The sequence below is a fragment of the Sebastes fasciatus genome, chromosome 2 (genome assembly GCF_043250625.1).
Source record: "Sebastes fasciatus isolate fSebFas1 chromosome 2, fSebFas1.pri, whole genome shotgun sequence".
NCBI classification, from domain to species: domain Eukaryota; kingdom Metazoa; phylum Chordata; class Actinopteri; order Perciformes; family Sebastidae; genus Sebastes; species Sebastes fasciatus.
The window spans coordinates 27337723-27358898 of NC_133796.1; the positions used below are offsets into that span (position 1 = coordinate 27337723).

Sequence of the window (21176 nt, forward strand, 5' to 3'; positions counted from 1 at the left end):
GCAGCCGGCAGGGAGAAAGGGGCGCGTGTTTTCTTAGGACCGGGGTGGCAAAGCAAAGCATTCAGCCCATGACCCGACGCAAAAAAAGGAGCTTTTTGTTTTTGGGGCGGAGGAGAGTCCAAGCAGTCCCCGACAGAACACAATGAATGAGCTATTTTGTCCTGCACGGTTTTCATAGAAACAGAACTGTGGATTTTTTTCTTCAAAATACCTTACTTTCATCGCTAATTCTTAATTCAACCTGTACAGTATTTATCAAACAAGTCATCATATAACCTCTCGTTTGATTTTTTACAAAATTATCATTATAGGCAAGGATATTTGAGCATGTTTGAAAGTCTCTAATAATAAAGTTGCCCCTCCTGACGGGCCTGCTCTCTGCTGAACAACAGAATGGGCTCTGTTGTTATGTGTGGCCCCGGCAGCTGGGAGGTAACACTGAAGAAGACAGAGCCTCAGTCTGTGACTGGAGGACGGGACAGAGGGGGAAACCCAGCTGTAGTGTGGACAATACCATTACACAAATTAGGGGTGGTCCTCTTTTTCACAGTCAGACAGAATCATTTTTCTCATAAGTGGAAAAGAGGTTTTTCCTTCAAATTTTATATAAACCTTGGAAGAAAGAATTAAACATGCTTCATATTGAAATATAACACAGGCAATGCCAAGTCTAAAGGGAATATATATTTTTAGAATTTTTTTATACTACGCAAAACAGTTAACAGTGGAGCATTTATGTCTCTCTACTTGCTCCAAAGTGTTGAAGATGTAATATTTCCAACCTTAACAACCACATTATTTCATAAGCCTCACATACTTAAATCCCTCTATTTTCCACTCCCCCTGCCCTGTTCACATCACATGCTTGTAGCTGACTATCTGACTAGCCCGTGTCAAATGTTCTTTAGTGCCTCACTCTCCCCCCTGCAATGAGGGTCCGAGGCATTTCACTTATTTCCGTTTCCATACAGCGAGGATGTATACGCAGGATAATGATGCCGGCCCCAAACCCACTTGTGCGTTTGTTTATGTCTGTTCTCTTCTCTCCCGTCATTACACATGCTGTTTGAGGGAGTCCCCGCGGATTTGGCCAGTTTACTGCGAACCTTAATTTTATAGCCAGACCTTGGAAAAAAAAATATTCATTCTTATTTCCATGTAAGCCACCCCCCCCCCCCCCCCAAAAAAAGAGCTTCTTCGGAAAAATAACACTGAATTTACTGCTAAAAATAATCTGTATTTAAATTGTGTTGCCGTGTGCACACAATTCATGACATACATCGTGTCAGAGTGTAAGATTGCATTTTGGTTTTAGTGTGTTCAGAATCAAGCACACAATGTAATGTAATGGAGAGAGAAATCTCTTTGGTCACTTGAACATACACCAATGAAAAAGCTTTAAAAAGGAACAACATACCTTAAGGCTTGACTTTGATATTTATTTTCTATATCAAATCTATTTTTTTTAGACATTTAAAGAATTTCCTCTATGCACACAATTTACAATGAACCTACACAGACCACATTTCATGTCTACAAATGCATTTTTGCATCTTAACTCTTTTTTTGTATCAATGCATAATTTAAAATGTGCTTGCACAAGCGCTGACTTGTTATCTATAAATGTGTTTGTTTTACTTATTTCTGCTTATTTTACCATTTTGCGTCATGCTCGAGGTCAAGCTTTTATTATTCTTCCTACAACATTTAATACTGAAACATTAAATTAGAGCAGAAATCCTGTAAATGCCAGGCGGCGTATTTAAGCAAACAGTAGCCTGCAGCTTTACCCAGAATTCCAAGGAAGTCGGGAGGAGCGATGAGACGGAGGAGGGCTGGAGTGGAGGGATTTGGGGTGGGGTGTGTGAGGCGGGTCAGAGGGTTGGACTACCCTGCTTTCAAGCTCCCATCGACTTAATGTAGACATATTGGAATGGCTGTTTTCCAAGAAGGCTTGTTTTACTGTGTAAGGAATTAGTGGAACAAGAAGTCATCTATTGGTTATTCCCTCTGGATGGGCTGACCTCACTCAAGTGTCTGGATTTGCTGCACTTTATCCTGAACAGCACTCAGTGTAACACACACACACACACACACACACACAGGCATGACTGATGTGCAGCGTTACGCTCAAACCTGAGCAAACAGTGGCTGCTGTCAGAGTCGGAGCTGCACCCCAACAATTCAGAGGAAATGTTATGGGGCTTTTTTTCTTCATGCTAGTGCTTGTACATTGTTGATTTTTGGCTCTATCGTTGACTCTCGTAGGGAAACGATTTCAGGAAGGAAGTGAGGAGAAAGGTCAGAGACTTGACTAGGACAAGGGCCCTTTGTTAGTGACCTGAACCTCTCCAGTGTATTTGCCCTCCCCGTTCTCCGTGTGCCCATTTTCAGAGCAGGCGAGCAGGAATAATGTGCTTCAGTCTAGTGTGGTGGGTGGTAACATGAAGACCTGAAGTCTGGAGCATCAAAGTCTGCTTCAAATGTATTGATCTATTTGTCTGATTACCATTAGCTACAGACAAATCCATACACCATCACATCTCTGTTCGATCAATGTGTGCGTCTGCTGTGTGATGTAACTGTTCAGTGTACAGCAGCAGCATTATAACCGGCTGATAAGAGACCTGTAGTAATATGCGCTTAAAAACCGCTGATTGTTTCATGGGGGGAAAAAACTCCTGAAGCAACACAGAAGATTCAACAGCCCAGAAGTGCTTCCACCACTGAGTGATTTTCCTCCTGGTTAGGCTCCAGTACAGTGTACACCCAGCGGGCTGTGTACACAGTGGCGGGTGTTAAACATATCCTGCTGTCTAGTGTCAGTTTTACTGTGTGTGCTGCTGTTGGGATGTAGCCAGACTTGCCAGCTTCCTCAAGATCACTTTCGCTTTAAATGGATCACAAAAGGTGATTTCTACTCGCAGGCGTTCGGTGTGCAGCTCAGCGGAGAGCGAGGGGGGGGACAAAGTGTGAACTATCAGTTCTTACAGCAACAGCTGGAGTCTATCCTCCCTGGGTGAAATTACAGAACCCCTCCTATAGAAAACGTGAAAGAGAAGGTTAGCGAGAGCTGCGGATCTGACAGCTACTAAAGTGTGGAAGTAATTTTATTAAAATGAGATGTCAGTGAAAACGTGAGTCCTCTTCTAAATGATTACTGGTGATTGTGATCTTTTCCTAATGGGAAAGGCGCCTGTTATAATCTAAATGATTGTACAGAATTAAGAGCATCATCACCATGTGAAATTTTTTGGCTGCTCGAGCCCGTATTGTTGTCGGTATGTTCGTAAAATACTTGAAAGGGGTTTTACTTTTCACAAGTCTCCTCGAGGCAAATGAATGCAGATTATATCCGAGATAAGCACATGTGTCAGAGGTGTGTTAAAAGGTGTCAAGTAGCAATTAATCAGGATGTTAGACCCCAGGATCTCACAGGTCCTTTCAAGCTAATAACCATGAAACACAGTGAGAATAAGGTAGATGTTTGTCTTTTTTTTTTGCCCCTTTTGTCTATTAATCTTGTTAATACTGACTGATTCTGGCAGTAAAAACAAAATCTCTCCCAGTTTTCTTCACATAGTGCATTGTGGTGCATAGCCAGTGAGTGTGGATCAGTGCATGGGAGTGTAAGGGGGTTCAGAGGGAAAGCCAGCAGGGGTTTTTCAGGCCTCCTGGGTGCTTTGTAGAGGCTGTAACAGACAGTGAGGAACATGGGTGTTGACAGGGGCCCAAGTCAGTGCTGTAATGCGCTGTACATCTCCATTAGCACTCAGTGTTTTGGAGCCGCTTGCTCGTGTGTTGTAGGCGAATGCGTACACGTCTATAAAAACGAAACCGCTCACATCACCAGTACTTTATAGCATTTCCTGAGCTTAATACAGGTCTGTAGAAAAAATTTAAAAAGGTTAAATGATTTTTAATCATACACCTTGTCAGAAAAGAATCACAAAAGTGTATTTTTCATCTAAATATGCTTTTATTTCACCACAAGTAAGCCTTTTAGAAATAATACAAAATAAATCTAGTAGTAGCAAAAGTACAATATTCATGGGTTAATGCAGTATTAGAGCTGAATTTGAGAGTGTATACGTGTGTGTGCATATTGCGTGTGTTGTAAGTGCTAGGAGAAATAAAGGGAGCTCTTTTAAGTCCACCCCGTCTTTTACACCTTGAGTGTATTTACACTTCAGAGATAAGCGTACGACTCGTCGTTTGTCTGACCCCATGATGGGCTGTTGCTGTTAATCATTGTACAGTCAGCCGAGCTACTGTTAATCCTTTTTTGTATAACTTGGTTAATTTGTACTTTAACTTTTTACGTTTTATATGCTGACATGAATGATCAATTGGAAAAAAAAAGGACGATTAAAGCCTTTCTCAATAACTCTCAATGATGCAAAGCTAAAAGAGGTTAATTTTTGGCATAAAGAAACATATCAAGGACATAGGTGTGACTGAACTAAATATTGCAAAAATAATAAGTAAGTTGTTCTGTACTGTACAGTAAGACTAAAATAAATAGGCCTGTGTATTGGCTAGAATCTGGCGATAAGATACATATCATGATGCAGGGGTTACGATTCAATAGATTGCGATACTGTAAGCAAAGCCTTATATTGCGATTTCTTTAAATCAGATTTTAGGAAAACAGTCATAACATTAAGAACACACCGCCATATGCATAAAATCTTGTCACAGTCCCTCTAAGATCCTCCATCATAGCACTACTTTTTATGCAATCTGAGCTACGATTATACGCTGCATGAATATGGCCATTTTGAGATCACGAATATTTATCATGATTATTCATTATTTATTGCACTTTCACATTTACATAAACAGAGCGCTGCTTTCACTTCCCCGTGTGCTACATTATTGCTAATGTACAAATCTTTGCATGAAAATACGACATAAGACTGTAGGGTGCGCATGCAGCGGTATGACAGCTCCCCAAAAGTGGAGCCAAATCATCTCGATAGCCGGCTGGTGGTTGTCTGTTAGTTTAGGAAGCGTTTGATTTGATATGCAGTGGAATTTTTGATAAGCAGCTCACGCAATTTAAACATAAATATCATAGGCGATCGCAAAATCGTGATCGCGATAAATATTCCATTAATTGTGCAGTCCTAATCTGAGCCACTGTCTGCCATAAATCTCTGAATGTAAATTATTAATCTTAAAATGTATAGTGTTTTTGAGTATCAATACAGTATCACAAAACATAATATCATGATACTCAAGTGTATTGATATTTTCTTACACCCCTAAAAAATAAGCCTAATAGGCTCTTCCGCAATATGGTATCTATATGGTATCCTACTCTCAGTAGAACTGCAAGTTGGTTCTATTTATCAAACCCCAGCGTCTCCTTGAGAAGGAAACAGATTGCGTGCTGGCCTGATACAGACTTCATCAGGTCATCTGAATTGATGATACATGTTGCAAGGCGGCTGAGTTCCCCCAGAAACCTCTGTTGGAGTGCTTGCTGGCAGAGACGGGGGCCTCGGCCAAGTCTGTCTGACTGATCACTACAGATGCTCCTCTTCAAGTATTCCGAGTCAGATCCTTAGTGCCGGGTCTTGAGGGACAAACAATAGCACCTGTTCCTCATAAGATAGCCCATTCATGTATCTTTAATGAAGCCTGGGGGCAGATGGTGTGAAATGACATTATCCAGTACTTAGCAGTGCTAAGACAAAGGAAGAGCAGTGCCAGCACAACAATGCTGCTGTATTTACGAGGAGAAGAGAGGACGCTGCCCAAGTGCCCCGCTCACATCTGCTCCACTTCATTCTCAGACTCCTCAAGATCATCTTGGCAATAGAAATATCCTGGGCACTCAGCCCATGCATAGATGAACTTGAGGGTAACTCTTAAAGGGGTGGGGGGAGGTTGGGTTTGTAGTAACAGAGGGAGAGTGGAAGCCGCACATATGAACACAATTTCTCAGTTTTTAAAAAAATATACTTCTTTATTTTTTTCTTCTACTTTATATTAACAGTGTTTTTTTTGAGGCGCTTGTGAAAGTGTTCTAATCTGCTCAGCCACTGTGCCAGCTGTTAATTGACAGCTCAACTAACCTCCACTATTTGTTGCCACCTTGAAGCTCCTCACATTTTGATTTGCCTTTCTCTGACATTAGTTGCCGTAAATTAAACTTTAATGCGCGGAGCTCATTACTGCAAATCACAGCTATTCAAACTCTATGCATTTATTTCCCCTTCAACGCACATTCACACTCTGCCTTGCCTCGCTGAATCTTGTATATTCTGCTCCATATTTTAAAATAATAATAGTAATAAAAGCCGATATCCCAGATGAAATGATATAATTTACATTTAGTGCTGGGGAAAAATACGTCCAAGTGTCTGACACCTTTTGCTGGCTGTCTCTCGGTATATATATACTGTGTATGATCTGTTGACATCTCTTGTATGATTCAGTCATATTAATTAATGCAGTCACATTTGTCTTTTAAAATAATTTATGGGATATGGGATAGCTAGAAAACATATTTAAATGGTTCTTTCATTGTTTAGCTGTTGTTTCCTCTCATGAAGCAGCTGGTTGTGGATCAGTGTGTTTTGAAAAAAGGCTGATCAGAATTATGTTTATGAGCGTCTTTTACATTAGACCAATAAGGTTGCATGTGTACAGCAGTCTCACAAACTGGTTTTCACTTAGGAGAAGGTTTGGAAAATATTTGACAGTTGGTTTTTTTTAGGAAAAAAAAAAAATTGAAGTACCTTTAATTTACTGCTGAGGCATGTTAGTTAATTCATGAAAATGTATGAGCTACCATGCAGCACACTTGTAACATACTTGGAGCGATGTGGACTTGAGGGAGCCCTTTCTGCCCCGTGACTACCGCACATTCAGCAGCAGACTCCATCTGGTTTTACAGTCCAAATACACAGACAGAGAAAAGCTGTGTTCCCCAGTGTCCCCCCGCCTGTCACTGGCCCTACCTCATGTTGTGACATTAATTATTGTGTTTTTCCATATGTTCCATACATGCAAGGCCAAGATTCATCTTTCATCCATTCAGCCTGGAAACTTGGAACTCAAATCCCTATAAAGCAATGTTTTATTTAAGGTCATTTGTCGCAGTCTCCTTGGCCATTTATTTTTTCTTCGGCTACAGCACATTTTACAGAATTACTTTTGGAAGAATTACATACTTTTCTATTCTTCTATAATGCACTTTCTGCTCTTGCACTTCTGTAAAAGCTCAGTAGGCATAAAACGGTTCTATTTATTTAGTTTTCAGTCTAGCTCGGCACCTCTGGACAGATCAATAAAGCACTTTTAAGTAGGTTTAGCGTGCTAGCTGTGAGAGAAACTGGGTGCGACTGCTCCGGTAAAGGGTCTACAGGGGGAGCAGCGCAGGCTGAAAAAGTGGAGATGGTAGCAGACCTCAGCCAGAACATGGGGGGAAAGTCATTGCTCAGAGCAGGTTGATTTCATGCCCCAATGCAGCAGCAGTAATTGCACCCAGACCCGTTTTATTGCGAGTTGATTTTAAGGAGGGATGAATGGAGAAACATTCTGTAAAGTGTTTATTTTGGGGGATGACCTTTATTAACCCATTTTCCAGGCAGGTTCCCCTGAGATGGCCTGGCTCAGCGCTAGATTAACCCTTGCAGGCCCATGGTAGCTAGGCTGCTCCCCATCATAGAGCTTCAGGAAGCAGAGGATGACAGTAAGATTGGACCTTGCTGCAACATGTGTGCAAAAAAAACAACACACACGCCACTTTTGAGACATAAGCTACTCACCCACCCTTGACACACACATGCAGGGAGTTTGGGTTGATATTCCCAGTAGGCAAGTCAGCAACAGACTGGATGGTGAAGGTTAATATGTGAGTGGAACAGACAGTCAGAGGATGACATTAAAATGAAATACAGCGAGCGGCAAGCACTTTTCAACCGCCTGCTATTTTTCCTCTGCTGAGAACAGTAGTAAATTACTGGATTGTCTTTAGGCTTTTATCATCTAAATAAATGATCATCGCAGATTATGTGAGTAGTTGATCTTACCCCGAGGTGAGGGTCTCCTGTGTAATACATTCAACAATCCTCTTGCTAAATTGTATCTGCTGCAACAGCAATGGTGTCAGTGAATGCTTCTTTCAACACATACAGTAATTCTCTACAGACGGACCTCCTGAGCCTCTCTGCTCTCCGTCCTGCACGCCGCTTCTTCTAAAATGATGCTGGAACAATGTGCGTACGCGGGGGCCTTTTGATGTACCGAGGTGAAATTGTGCTTCGGATTATGAGCAGGCGTAGGCCGGCCAGGTATTGTGCGAGCACAGGAGGGCCGTCGGTGCCGCAGAGCCCCCTGTCAGCACGCGTTAGCAGGAGCTGTGATCTGGCCTCCCCCCCCTGAGTGGGCTCTGTGTTTCTGTGTACTATGCCTGTGCTTAGGCCTCTCTCTGATCTCTGCTCCCTATCTGTTCAGCAGGTCCAGGGTCACATGCCTCCGCTCATGATCCCCATTTTTCCACACGACCAACGCACTCTGGCAGCAGCAGCCGCCGCCCAGCAAGGATTTCTCTTCCCTCCGGGAATGTCTTATAAGCCAGGTATGAAACTTTCTCTCTGCTTGCCCTTACACTTTTATTCATAATTATGATTTTTAGTCTGAACGACAAACACACTTGAGGCCACTGGCATGCTCTGTCTGAACTTGGACTTGAGACCAGGGAATGGACTGGATGTGGAACAATAGATATGGGCAGAGAAGCAGAGGAATGTCAACATGTCTTCAGTATGAAAGTAGATTTCAGGAGTGTGCTGGCTCTGAAATTGTTTTCCAAGTATCCACTGTTAGAACTCAGGAGATGAAAAGTCCTCCTATTGTTATCTGCATAAAAAGCAACTCCCCTTTTACAGTTTCACACACGTATTTCTTTTGATAGTGAAGTGAAGTAATTAAAAGACAATTGTGAGGTGGATAGCTTGTGGATGATGTAAGGAACAGGTTTTCCTGCATGTACAACTGTTTGCATTGCTTGTAACAGCATGCCTCTTTCTCTCCCTTTGTCTTCTAAATTTAGTAAAAGAAAAGCCTTCCACAGCCTTCAAAATAAAAAAAAAGTTTTTCGAAAAATTGTTGCAACATGTTGACTGCCAAAGCAGTAACCTCGTACACCCTTATATCCTTGTGAAAATTAAAGATGTGCCACCACATACAACTGTACTTATTTTAAATATAAACATATATCCATGGCCTTTTTTTTTACTCATTGCTCCCTTGTTCTCAGTCGAAGCTTTTCACCTCACATGGCTTACTTGGTCCCAGAGCCTAGCGTTTTTTTTTTTTAGATGTGTCTGTTAGTTATTTAATCAAATTTAGCTGAATTTGAATGCTTTTTAAAAAGTTTTCCTATTTTCACTCCTACGCATGCAAATAGAAGGAGACAGTGTCTTGCGTGGATGAAAACCTCACTGTCAAAGAGAAAAGGATTTATGAGTCAGCTTGAAAAAGGAAAGTCCTCTTGTCTGTTATAAACCAGTACCAGAACAAGGAAGAGGACTGAAAATGGAAAAAGAAACACTGGGAAGTCAGCAGGTTCGCAGCAGAAACATTAAAAGGTGTGGTAGTGCAGTTAATGAATTAACTATAAAACCACAGGATGAAAAAGAAAGTCAGCTATTTTGGAACTATGGAGCCATGACAGCTTAAACAAAGTGCCTGAGGGGGAGACTTTTACCAGTGTGCTTTCTGCAATAGGTTTGACACGGAAAATGTTTTAGTTCAAATAACAGGAGCTATTATGGAATCATGGTCAGGGGTCGCCATGTGTATAGCTCGTGCATAATTCATGAGTTGGTGAAGAAAAAGCAAAGGGGGTCTGAAAATGACTCGTGTAGTCAGGAGAGGTATTTCAAAAACCTCTATTATTTCTCCCCGGCCAACAATATACACAATATATCCAGAGAGTACAATGTTATCACCACCACCTGCAGGGTGTACAGGATGCTGCCGTGTCCTTTTTCCATGAAGTGAGTGGCCAAGCATTCACTTCCAAGACTAAGGCACACTAATCTGATGTTATCATTATGAGAAATCTCCCAGGGACTGCTGCTTATGACCCCCAGCCCTGTGGCGCTCACATGGCAACAGAGTCATTCTGGCACCGTAGTGGCAAGTCATCACCCCGTCCACTGGCTGTGCTCAATGGCCTGGTGTTGCATGGTAGACAAGCACAGTCATAGAAACATCAACTCATCTTTTAAACAAATAGACTTCCCTGTCCGTTTGCACTGTTTACACAGACATGGCCGCATTCAGTCTGATGTGCCTTTAATAGTCTTCGGGTTCCTCTGCCAGTCTTCCTCATAGACATCCTGCTGACAGTTGACATTTCCTCTTGCTATTTTATTTTATAACTTGTATTTTTACCACATTTCAGGTGTTTAGGAGATGGTTTTTTTTCTTGATACATTGTAATTTAAATTAATTAAATCATTTTTGGTAATTTAAGTGTTTTTTACTTTATGGCCTCATCAGATATACTTAAGAATCAACTCTCAACAATATAAAATGATGTACATACGACGGCATATTAGAGCCACTGTAGGTAAAAATAATAATAATAATAATAATAATAAAATAAACAGAGCCGGGATGGAGGGGGTAATATTCAGAGATTTTTTTTAGATTAAAGTCATAAATTTACCAGATAAAAATTGGATATTCTCTGAGATTAAAGTGGCAAATTTACGAGATTATAAATTCATAATTTTACGAGAAAAAAAACTCGGAAAACTGAGCAAGGCGAAGGTCCTGAAAGATACATATACATGTTTTCTTTCATGTTCTTAATATATTCTTTTATGAACATATGTATTAATGTTATAGAAGTTTCAGGAGATGAACAACGTCTATCTTTGATTACACAAAGGCACGTGTCTTTTATTTCAGCACAGCTAACACTAAAAACCAACCCCTGAGAAGAAATTACTCTGAACACACTGCGTTATACAATAATAATATATTGCACTCTGCGGCTCACGTTACCGCAGTGTTTAATGGTGGCATAAGTGTGAAGAGGTTGATCCAACCTTGCAAAGTGAAGCAATGTGGATCCTAATCAAAAATACCCCACTATTTTCATTACCATGGTTTTGTATTCTACTATTTTACGAGTTTTTTTTCTCATAAATGTACAACTTTATAATCTCGCAAATTTTTCATTTTTTTCTCGCAAATTTATGACTTTATAATCTCAGAGAATATCCTAATTTATTTCTCGTAAATAGGAGGGTTCTCCCCATAAATCTACCACATTAATCTCAGAGAATATCCCAGTTTTTTTCTCGTAAATTTATGACTTTAATCTCGGAAATGAGTTTGAGTCTGAGTTTTTTCTCATAATATTACCCCCCTCCCCCGGCGCCATAATTTATTTTTTTACCTACAATGAGCCTAATACGCCGTCGTATGTACCTGTATTCTTATTTGCATGTCAGCCCGTTTTTCTGAGAACAGCTTTGGTAATTCAATAGAATTAGGAGCCAGTGAAAAGAGAAGATCAAGTTTGAGGGCTGCCGTCATATACTTCATTCATCATCATTTGATCTGGTCTAAGAAAGGTCTCCGCTACGTCTGTCAGCCCTCTGCGGACTTATGACTTATATTTCATGGCACCGCATGAGCAGGGAAATATAGCCTGTTGTGACCATGGCGTCACCTGCGTTACCCCCACCCCCACCCCCACCCTTAGCATTTAGAATCCAGGCTCTGGGCATGGGACCAGCCATGGCCAGTAAAATAAAAAACACAGTTTTAAATGTAATTCCCTTTCACCAGTGACGTTAACCTGGCACAGCGCCCATCCTGCTGGAGCCTGGTGCCTCGACTGTGTGCACCCAAAACCCAGACCTTGGAGACCCGAGACCCCCCCAGCAGTGGTGGTGTGCTCACTTAGCACATGACCCTCCCCAGGTTTCACATGACATCCAAAGACATCCAGCCATTTATTATTCCCAAACCCTACGTCACAGAGGGGAGACGGAGAGAAAGCGATACCAAAAAAAGGGGGTGTAGAAATAACCACAGTGTGCCCAGCACTATTTGAAACCACTTCTGCCGTGTGATTTTATTTGCTACTAAATGGGGATTGAATTTCCATGGCCCGTATCACATTGTGCTGTGCTGTACAAGATTGCAAAGTGAGGCGAGCGGGTGAGGGCAAAGTGAAAGAGAAGGTATATACATTTACCTTGTCTGTGGCTTAATGGCTCCATATGTTTGTGAGAAGAAGTGACAGGCAGAAGTGGGGTCTGAGCGAAGGCCAACTACCCCTCCCCACTCCCACTGTGCGCCCCACCTCCCCTCCTCCAGACACATGCTTCAAACCAACGCTGCACCGTCTCACTGGGGCTGTTCTGTCCATTGCAACACACTAGGTTGAGTGTGTGAAAGCGTCTGGTACTCAGTTATACACCCCCGTGGATATCACTCATACAGCAGCCGTTTTTATATCCCTGTCTGACATACGTGCTGATGGCAGGCCAACAGCAGTGAATAGTAATGAATAGTGCTGCTATTTGGACACCCATTCTTCCTTGCGTGATCACAGCGATGTGAGAGATAAGAATGTGTGTTTTTTTTTAAAACCTTGTTATTGTGACTACACACTTGTTCTAACCAGTTTGCACACAAGTGCTTTCACTGCGCTGCCAAAGCGATCACTCAGAAACAAACAATGTAGTGTTGAACAATAGCCAGACAAGTCTACAGCTGTATGAACATGCTGGTTCTTTTACATGACCGCTAATTGAATACCAGGGGAGATATTTAACATTTATTCTGAACACATGCACATACACATATAAACCTTAAAAGAACTTGTTAAACTATGTAGTAGTTATTTCCAGGAGGAGCTCTGTGCAGGTGGAGGAAGGGAGGGAATGGCGCGGAACGTTCCTAAGTAATCCTGCTCCAGTCAAACCAGCTTACCCTTTTGTTAATGCAGATGTTTGGGCTTGAAGCCGAGGGCTCGTTGCAATGTGCCACATTGCTGTGTGGCAAAGCAGCGGAGGGCCCGGGATCCGTGTTGGCACTTGCCTGGTCGCTGTGGGCCGGCTCATTGTCTGAACCTGTATGCATTGTTGTCTCCCTCTCTCCCTCCCTCGCTGACAGGTGATAACTACCCGGTGCAGTTCATTCCATCCACAATGGCAGCTGCAGCAGCGTCAGGACTCAGCCCCCTCCAGCTCCAGGTATGTACAGTGCTATGACAAAGAATGCTAGGGACGCCCGCCAAGCCCGGGGTAGAAAGGATGGCTAAGCAGCTGTACGCTAAGTAATGAGCTGCGCACTAAATAATCCTGGAGGCCCCCAGCTCACACACGCTTATCACCTTACATATGTAATTTATCCTGTTTTATAGAGGATTTATCCCCACTAGCTCAGCCAGACAGAGGAGTTAAGGAAGATAATAGTTATTAGAGGGAATGAGAATCACTTTGGTTGCTTTAATCGCCTGTCAGTGAATTTATCAGAAGACAATTGACTGTGTAAGCAAAGAATCTCCTTCTTATTGCTTTTATCTAGTAGAAGCACTGTAATATTAATGCTATCTCTGTGAGGAACACAAATGACAAGAAAGAATGGACAAAAAAATCTGAGTAATTTTAATATGTACTCATGGTATGTTATACAGAGTGAGCCACATAAAAAGCTGGGATAGGCTCCAAGCCCTACAGGCTCCTCCAGGACTTTTCTCACACAACATTTTAAAAAAAGCTGAACCCAGGTCAGGGCTTAACCTGAGGCCATAATGTTTAATATAGATAATTGTCTTGTTGTGACAATCATAAATACCACTGTTACCAGGGCTTCCCTCAGCCTGTGCATGATCTTTGTTTCCAAATTGGTGATAATGATTCCCTTGCTAAGTTTTAACCGACTTTTATTTGCATAAAAAAGCATACAAGTAGCAACAGGAAGCTGAATAACAACTATATTTATTCAGCTGCACTGCTGCTTCTCTAATTATCCATTTCCTTTGGCGTTCTCGGTAATTGTAGATCTTAAGTCTGTTTGAAACGTTAAATCAGATCTTTGAAAACAAAAGGAGGAAACAAAGGATTAAAAAGCCTCTCTCCTGACATGTTGTTTTGTGGCCACTGCTGCTTTGTCATCAACAAAAAGTTCTTGAAAGCTGCAGCATGTGATGCTCAACAGCAGAAAGAAGCATGTCAAGAACAGCTCAAGACTGAGGGGGGAATCTCTTTGCACACTGATATATGTGGCATTTGTCCTTCTGAGGTTACCACTGTCAGTGTTAACGAGCCTTGGCAAGTTCTAACAATGCATGCAGCTGGCTCTGAAGAGCTGTGCGTCATTATGCAGCCGCGAGAAGAGCTATTAGAAGCACGCAAGGTGTTAAATGAGTCTGCTCATGTCTGAAGACGTGTGTCCGTGAGAGCGAAAGGTGGAGGCTGCGTATGTGAAACCTGGAGCGTATATGTGTCGCATTAGTTTGTGTATCATGGAGAAGTCCATTGGAAAGGAGTGGTGGTTCAGACAGGCATGCGGAGTCTATTTATAATGGTGTATGAGGTCAGATGAGACAGTCATATATCTGAAGGTTGGGGTGAGGAGGGGAGACGGGTCTGAAGTGATTAATTCTGATTATGTATCTAACCCTGGGAATGGGCAAAAACAGTGCCTCCAAGACCATGACTTGGCTGACCTTTACAGAACACAGTAAACAAAAAGAGGTGCATTTTCCATTAATTGAAGTCTGTCAGCCTGTCACATATTCCGCCTGCTGGCTGCTATTTACCCTGCATAGAGACTCCCCTTAAAACAGCAAGGCAAGTCAAACATGCCCTTTTCTACATGGCTGGGATCAACAAACCATGTGACTGCCACCACTTCCTCTACAAAGCACTGGGAGCCGGCTATGATTAAAAACATCATATCAAGCCAGACATGGAATTAAGTTTGAGTTGTCTCCTCCCTTTTAGAGCAATAATAGCACCGGCACCCTCCTTCTTCTTCTTCAAAATTAAACTATTGAAAAGTATACTCCAATATGTGTGACAGCGAGCGAGAGAGGACTCATGAGTACAAAAGAAGCAGAAAAAATGTCCTTCTCATAAACGACAAAATCACAAGAGGAAAACAACACGATAAAAACAATTTGATTTAATTTGAGTTGAAAGTAGTGCAATGCTGTGGCTGCACTCTAGACGTGTCTGACGGCCGGTACACACTGGACGCATGAGCATCGCGTGACAGCTACCTCTCTGAACTGCTGCCTCTCTCACGCGTGTGGAGTCCACTCTGCATAGAGTTTGTCTCTCATAATGGCCATTTCATTTCATTATAAATGTCATTTATATTTATTTTATACAGAAAAAGGTTAAGAAGCCTGTGCTCATTTGTAAATAATAATAATAATTCACAAATAAAAGCCAGTAGTCTATTCATTTAAGGAGCCGTGCAAGTCACTGCATTTTCTACAACACTGTCCTGCAAATATTTCAGAATAAAAGCCTTGTGTTAACAAATAAAGGAATACTGTTCACAGAAAAAAATGATAGAGCGCTTTTATTTTGAAACGGGAAGTGTTGAGTTAGAAATATTTTTTTTCCATGTCTGTGACATATTCTACAGATGTAGACATTGAGACTGTAGTAATGGTGCTGGTGTGATGTCAATATATGGTCAAAAATCATTTTGAACCATGCAGCACACGGAAAAAATAGGCTTGAATCTTTAGAAAAGACGCAGCTGATACGCAGCCAAGCTCTAACCTGTTAATATGGGCTCCGGCATAAAAAGCAAGAGGTTCCGCGAAGTGCACGCGCTACTCACGTGTCCTATATGTCCTGGACGTTAGGGTCCTGTAGTAAAAAAAAAATGTGACAGATACTTTGAAATTAACACATTATGTCCAGTGTTATAATTATGCAACTTGTAATTTATACACCACTGGTAAGATTATTTGGAATAAAAACACGACTAAAATAAAATATAATAAGATGATTGAAGCCACCCCCGCTTATTACTTATCGTGCTACTGAGTTTATTCAGCATGCATCATCAAGCACAATACTCCACTAACCCTTTAAACTGTCCTCAACTTTTCTAGTTTCACCTTCGCGTCTATTCTTTATCTTCCCAACACACACACAAAATCCCACACACACATATGGCTGGATAGGCTGCCCCCCCAATTAAAATATCTCTTCCTGTCAGCTGCATGGCAAGCTATAATTTTCACCAATTTACTCAGTTTAGATTGTGCAATATATGAACCTTAAAAATTATCTTATTGGAAGAATTAATTCCCACAATGCTGCAGCGGTAATGTGATCAGCCATCCAGTCAGAGAGGCTAGCCGCTCCGTCAGTCTTAATGTCGGCCGCGTAGCCTCCTCACAATCTCCTCTGTCATAACAGTCTGGGATCCTCCCCCCGTGTTCCCCGCCCTTTCTCTCCGAAGAGAAGAAAACCCAACAATGTAACAAAGGCTTAGAGCTGATGGATGTAAATGAATCTTCCAGGATGTGTTTGAGTGTTGGAGACTGTAATTTGCTTGTCAATACGAGGTGGTAGCATCACTCCGCTGGCTGGCAGTCTGCAAGTGGCTGTCACCAGGCATTGCTGTACCACGGGGCAATTTCACTCAATGTTTTCCTGACAGATTGGCTCTCGTCCTCAACTCACAGGAGAGGAGGCGGGTAAACTATCCCAGCGCGACATGCCCCTCTTCATTAGTGCCCACACAGGGCCGGGATGAGCCCGGGACCAGCAGGAAACAATGGCTCCGTCCCTGCCTGTCCTTCCCTGATTACAACTGACACCTCTCACCTAACAGAGGAAATTGTGCTCAGATTGTAGCCCAATCTGTCTGGACACCTACTATATTCAATTGAGTGAAGAGACAAGAAGGGGATTCCCTAATTCCACAAAAGAATTTTCTATTCGGGATAGCACTTAATTTGCTGTTTGTACACTATATGTTGCATCAGTTGCCAAGTGAAAAACAATTTACTTACGGCCAATATGAACTTAATATACATCGCCCTGAACCAGTAAAACAGGAGGAGGACCTTTGAGAAAGCCCTGTTTTTTATCATTGGAAGCAGACTTTGTGGCTTAAGCCATTTTAAAGAAAGCATTATTGGATAAAACGGAACATCTGGGTTCTCTGTTTGCAGTATCACTGTTAGGACTAAACAAATAGAAACCCTCTGCTTTCACTCAGTCAAAGCTCCATTTTCTATCGCTTGCTGTCTCTGTCTCACCGTCTTACTTTTCCAATTTCCCATCCACATCTTGAACCATCTCTTAGTATCTTAGTTTGTGTATTTCTCTCTGAATTACTCCTTTTCTTTCTTTTTTTTTTTGCTCATTCTGTCTGTGTTTCGCTTTTTTTACCCCTGAATTGTCCAGGCCCATCACATCCTTATGCTTTGCAACACTGGAAGTCGAGCCGCTTGAGTTAAGACTTTAACGCCGCAATTACCACCCGCCGTATTTGCCGTGGCAGCTCTCTAGGTCCGTGATAAACCTGGGCCCAGCCTCGGCTCATGCTCCCACTGTAAAGATGAAAAGCAGCCCTCATGCTCAGCGACAACCCGGACCAGATCTCGAGCAGACAGACACATCTGAAGGAGTACTCAGAGGCTTAGAGACGACTAGAGCGATAAGAAAGAGTGTTACACAGTCAGGGACAAACAGGAAGAAAGTGGGAGAGCAGCAAACCGCACATTATCTTTTGTTTGGATGTAAATGCCTGTGTAGTACAGATGTGAAGAAACGGCTTCCATCATTAACAAGTGAAGCACTTTTGACTTTGAAAGAGAGAGAGAGGAGGAGGAGGGGAGAAAAGAGAGAACAGACATACTGTAGAGAGCAGCTGTTTCTGTGTTTATGAGCAGAGGAGCCCGGTCTTTGAAGGTAACCCAGAGCAGTGCAGCGATGCTAGCTGTGTGTGGAAGGCTGGCTAATAGGACGGCTATGTGAGCAGCTGGATGGAGGCAGTGGTGAACAGAGGGACAGATGGACCGATAGAGTGGATAATGCAGTGAGCTGCACTGAATGGGAGGGCTGGCTCTGGGGCCCCTGGGCCCGGAGAACCCACACACACACTCACAGAGGATGAGCTGTGTTTGTGTGTGTGAGAAAGAGAAACTGATAGAGAAGGACTTCAACATATACTGTAGATGTAAGATAGAGAAAGGCAAGAGGAGGGGTTAGAGCAGAGCAGGTTGGGTGCCAGCAGATGAGACAGATGTTGGGCCATACTGGAAAGCTTCGGCACAGTGCACCAGGACGCCTTCCTCCACTCCTGACATCTGGGCCTAGCCTGGGTCAGCTTGCCCGGTCGCCCTGGGCAATGAGCCTGTACAAGCCTTGTGGCAAACGGGGCTGGCGCTGCGCTGCCTTTTAAATGGTGCGATGCACTGAAGCACAGTTAATGCCCTCATATCCAGCCCAGTGCTCAGCGCCCGGGCCAGGCAGAGGTGAATGAGACATTGACAGACAGACACACCCGCACACAAAGAGACAAGAGTGTGATTAAGAGTGTGGCAGGCAGTCATCACACAATGCTCACCCCATGTGAAATGTAGATGTTAATTGGTAGTAGGAATTGTTATGGTTTTAAGGCAGTTAGTTTGTCTTTATTTTCATATTTTGCAGGCTGCAGTTGTAAATGTGCAATGCAGCGTCATCGCTGGCAGCAAGAAATCTGACAAATATCTGCCACTGTATTTTCCAGCACATATTGCCATGCTGTGACTTTATTAAAGAAAAACAAGATGCACATTTGTTTTTCCACAGAAAGTTTCTCTTTATACTACAAGGCATACGCTCCAGGAAAAAAAAACATTAATGGGATTTAGGAGCATATTAATGTTTTTTCTCATAATTGATTATATTGTATATTGAGCTATCAGCATTTGTTGTTCTACTAAACAAACAGAAGCTGCCCGTCTTAATTGCGTAGTGTACTTCGTAGATGTCTAACATCATTAGCAGATTGTGTAGTCTTGGCGTAATGTCGCAGGCAGAAAAGTGAACCTCCCCGTTTAACCTCTGCTGCCTCCAGAGGGCTTGTTTTTAATTACCAGAGGCTAACAGGCTGACCTTGGGCGTGCTGCACTCACTTTGAATCCATGCTTGCCGAGATCTGCTCCGCTCTACTGGGAAACAGGGAATGATGGGGGTCAGAGGGAAGACCTTAGACTTTGTGTTCGTGTGTCTCCTCATTTATGTGTGATGTATCTGTATTAAGAAATAATCGTTTTTAGGAAAAAAGCAAAACCTTTCAAAGAACTGAAGAAAAAAAAAAGGAAGTTGCTCCTGCTTTCAAGCTAAGAGGAAACTTAAATATAAAAGCACATATTTCTCATTCGCCAGATTTTTTTAATACCCACATTGCAATCGCATTAGCCGTTATATTCATTTTGCTATTTCCTGTTTTCATACAAGCAGTGCCTTAGTGTACGACTCTACAGCTTTTCATGAACAGAAATATTACATGTGTCCTAGAAGATGTTCGCAAAACAAATAGATCAAAACAGCTACGTTAAGAGTATAAAGGGAAAAAAGGAAACCGAAGAGTCCCAAGCTCCACTCAGTCTTTTTCCTCCTTTAAACTCTAATACCCCAGAGTTGGAGCACTGACTTTCAGCTTGACCCTAAATACCATGAACCTTTCGCCGCCCCCACCTGGGAAGTAGATATGAAGAAGTGCTTATTAGATGAGAAAGAGTCAATTGGGGGAAGCAGACAGATGTCTTCTGCTTAGGGAGACCAGCCTTGGCAGGATGCATAATCCCTCCCTGTACTGTTTTGTGAGGTTGTTGTTTCAAACTTAATTATGTACCTGGTGTCAAACAATAATTTTGTAATTCAGTGCAAATTCGCAAATTATTTTTCACCGAGACATACCGTAATGCTAAAGCTGGGGACAAGCCAACCCAATATCAGAGAACTAGTGGCCGCCTGTTGCGTCGCCTCACGTCGTCTTTGTCTTGGCCGACAAGTTGCACCGAACACACCACAAAGACTAGAGCCGACGGACAGTTAGCACGTTCTGCGTCTGCCTGAGAGGAAATAACTCTCCATTCATCATTCAAAAAGGGAAACAGGAAGGCCGAAGACTGCGTATATACAAGCCGTTGTTATGATACGTACATGAAACAAAGCAGCGTTTGCCGACCATTTTCACACCCCTCTCACTCACCACTTAGCTTCATTCCAGATGGTCATGTCGTTGTGAAAATATCTTTGTATTGGAATGATCAGATGAGAAGAAGATGAAAACTGAGAAGAGCCTTCTGTGTTTTTCCTCGACTTTACACGTTGGCTTGCTTTCCTCACTTCCGTTTCTCTTTTCGTGCACTGATTCGTTTAAGCTGAACAGCCAATCAGAGTGAATTCTCTCAACGATAAGCTCCGTCGCCGATTCAACATGCTGAATCAGCCAAAAAAAAACTCAGACTCGGGCAGACTAGAGCCCGACAGTGAGGGACACAGCGAAAAAATTCGGCCGTCGGCTTGGTCTGTCAGGGCCTTAGGCGAAAGCCTCCAGACTCCTCACATTGAACACTGAGGTATTTCATATCTGTCCTTGAGCAGTGTATGGTGGGCTAACACAGCTTTCATCTGTCCTTCTCCCCTGATTGTATTTATTGTTCTTTGACTCTTGGAAGCAGAGTGTTCCTTGTTACAAGGAGAACCATAGCTTCTCACCCCATGGCACTGACCTGCTAATCAGCGCTGAAAAGAGGGAACCCTGACTGCGTCTAATTTGAGGCAAAGTCTAATTATGCTCTTTTTCCGGCACAATAAAGTTCTTCCCAGTCAAGGTCAGGGGCATGCTCGTTGACAGGCCTGTTAGCAAACATCTGTCCGACAGACTCCGCTTCCGCTCCTTTACTGAGACTAGCCTGGAGTGACAGCCAGTGAATAGAGACTCCCCTCTCTTACTTTCTCTGTCACTGTTTCTCTCTCTCTCTCTCTCTCTGCCTTTAACCCCCCCTCCCCCAGACACACAGAGTGTCTTTACCGCTGACATTAACTAAGTCTAGCTCAGATGAGAAGAAAATAGAGTTGGCTCCTGTGTCCATTCCTGTCGGAGACAAAAGGCTGTTTGTGAGGGAGGTGGGGGCAGTGCTATCATTGTAG

General features: G+C 42.6%; 1 protein-coding gene across 10 annotated transcripts in view; it reads left to right on the forward strand.

Moving 5' to 3' along the window:
* Positions 1–21176, forward strand: part of sox6 (SRY-box transcription factor 6) — a 152265-nt gene that overhangs the window by 98928 nt on the left and 32161 nt on the right. For 9 of the 10 annotated variants that reach the window (XM_074616692.1, XM_074616674.1, XM_074616706.1 and 6 more), the window contains 2 exons: positions 8470–8593; positions 13162–13241. In XM_074616692.1, coding sequence (XP_074472793.1) covers positions 8470–8593; positions 13162–13241 — 204 coding nt within the window. The remainder of the gene's footprint in view (positions 1–8469; positions 8594–13161; positions 13242–21176) is intronic. The other variant, XM_074616702.1, reaches the window with a different exon arrangement.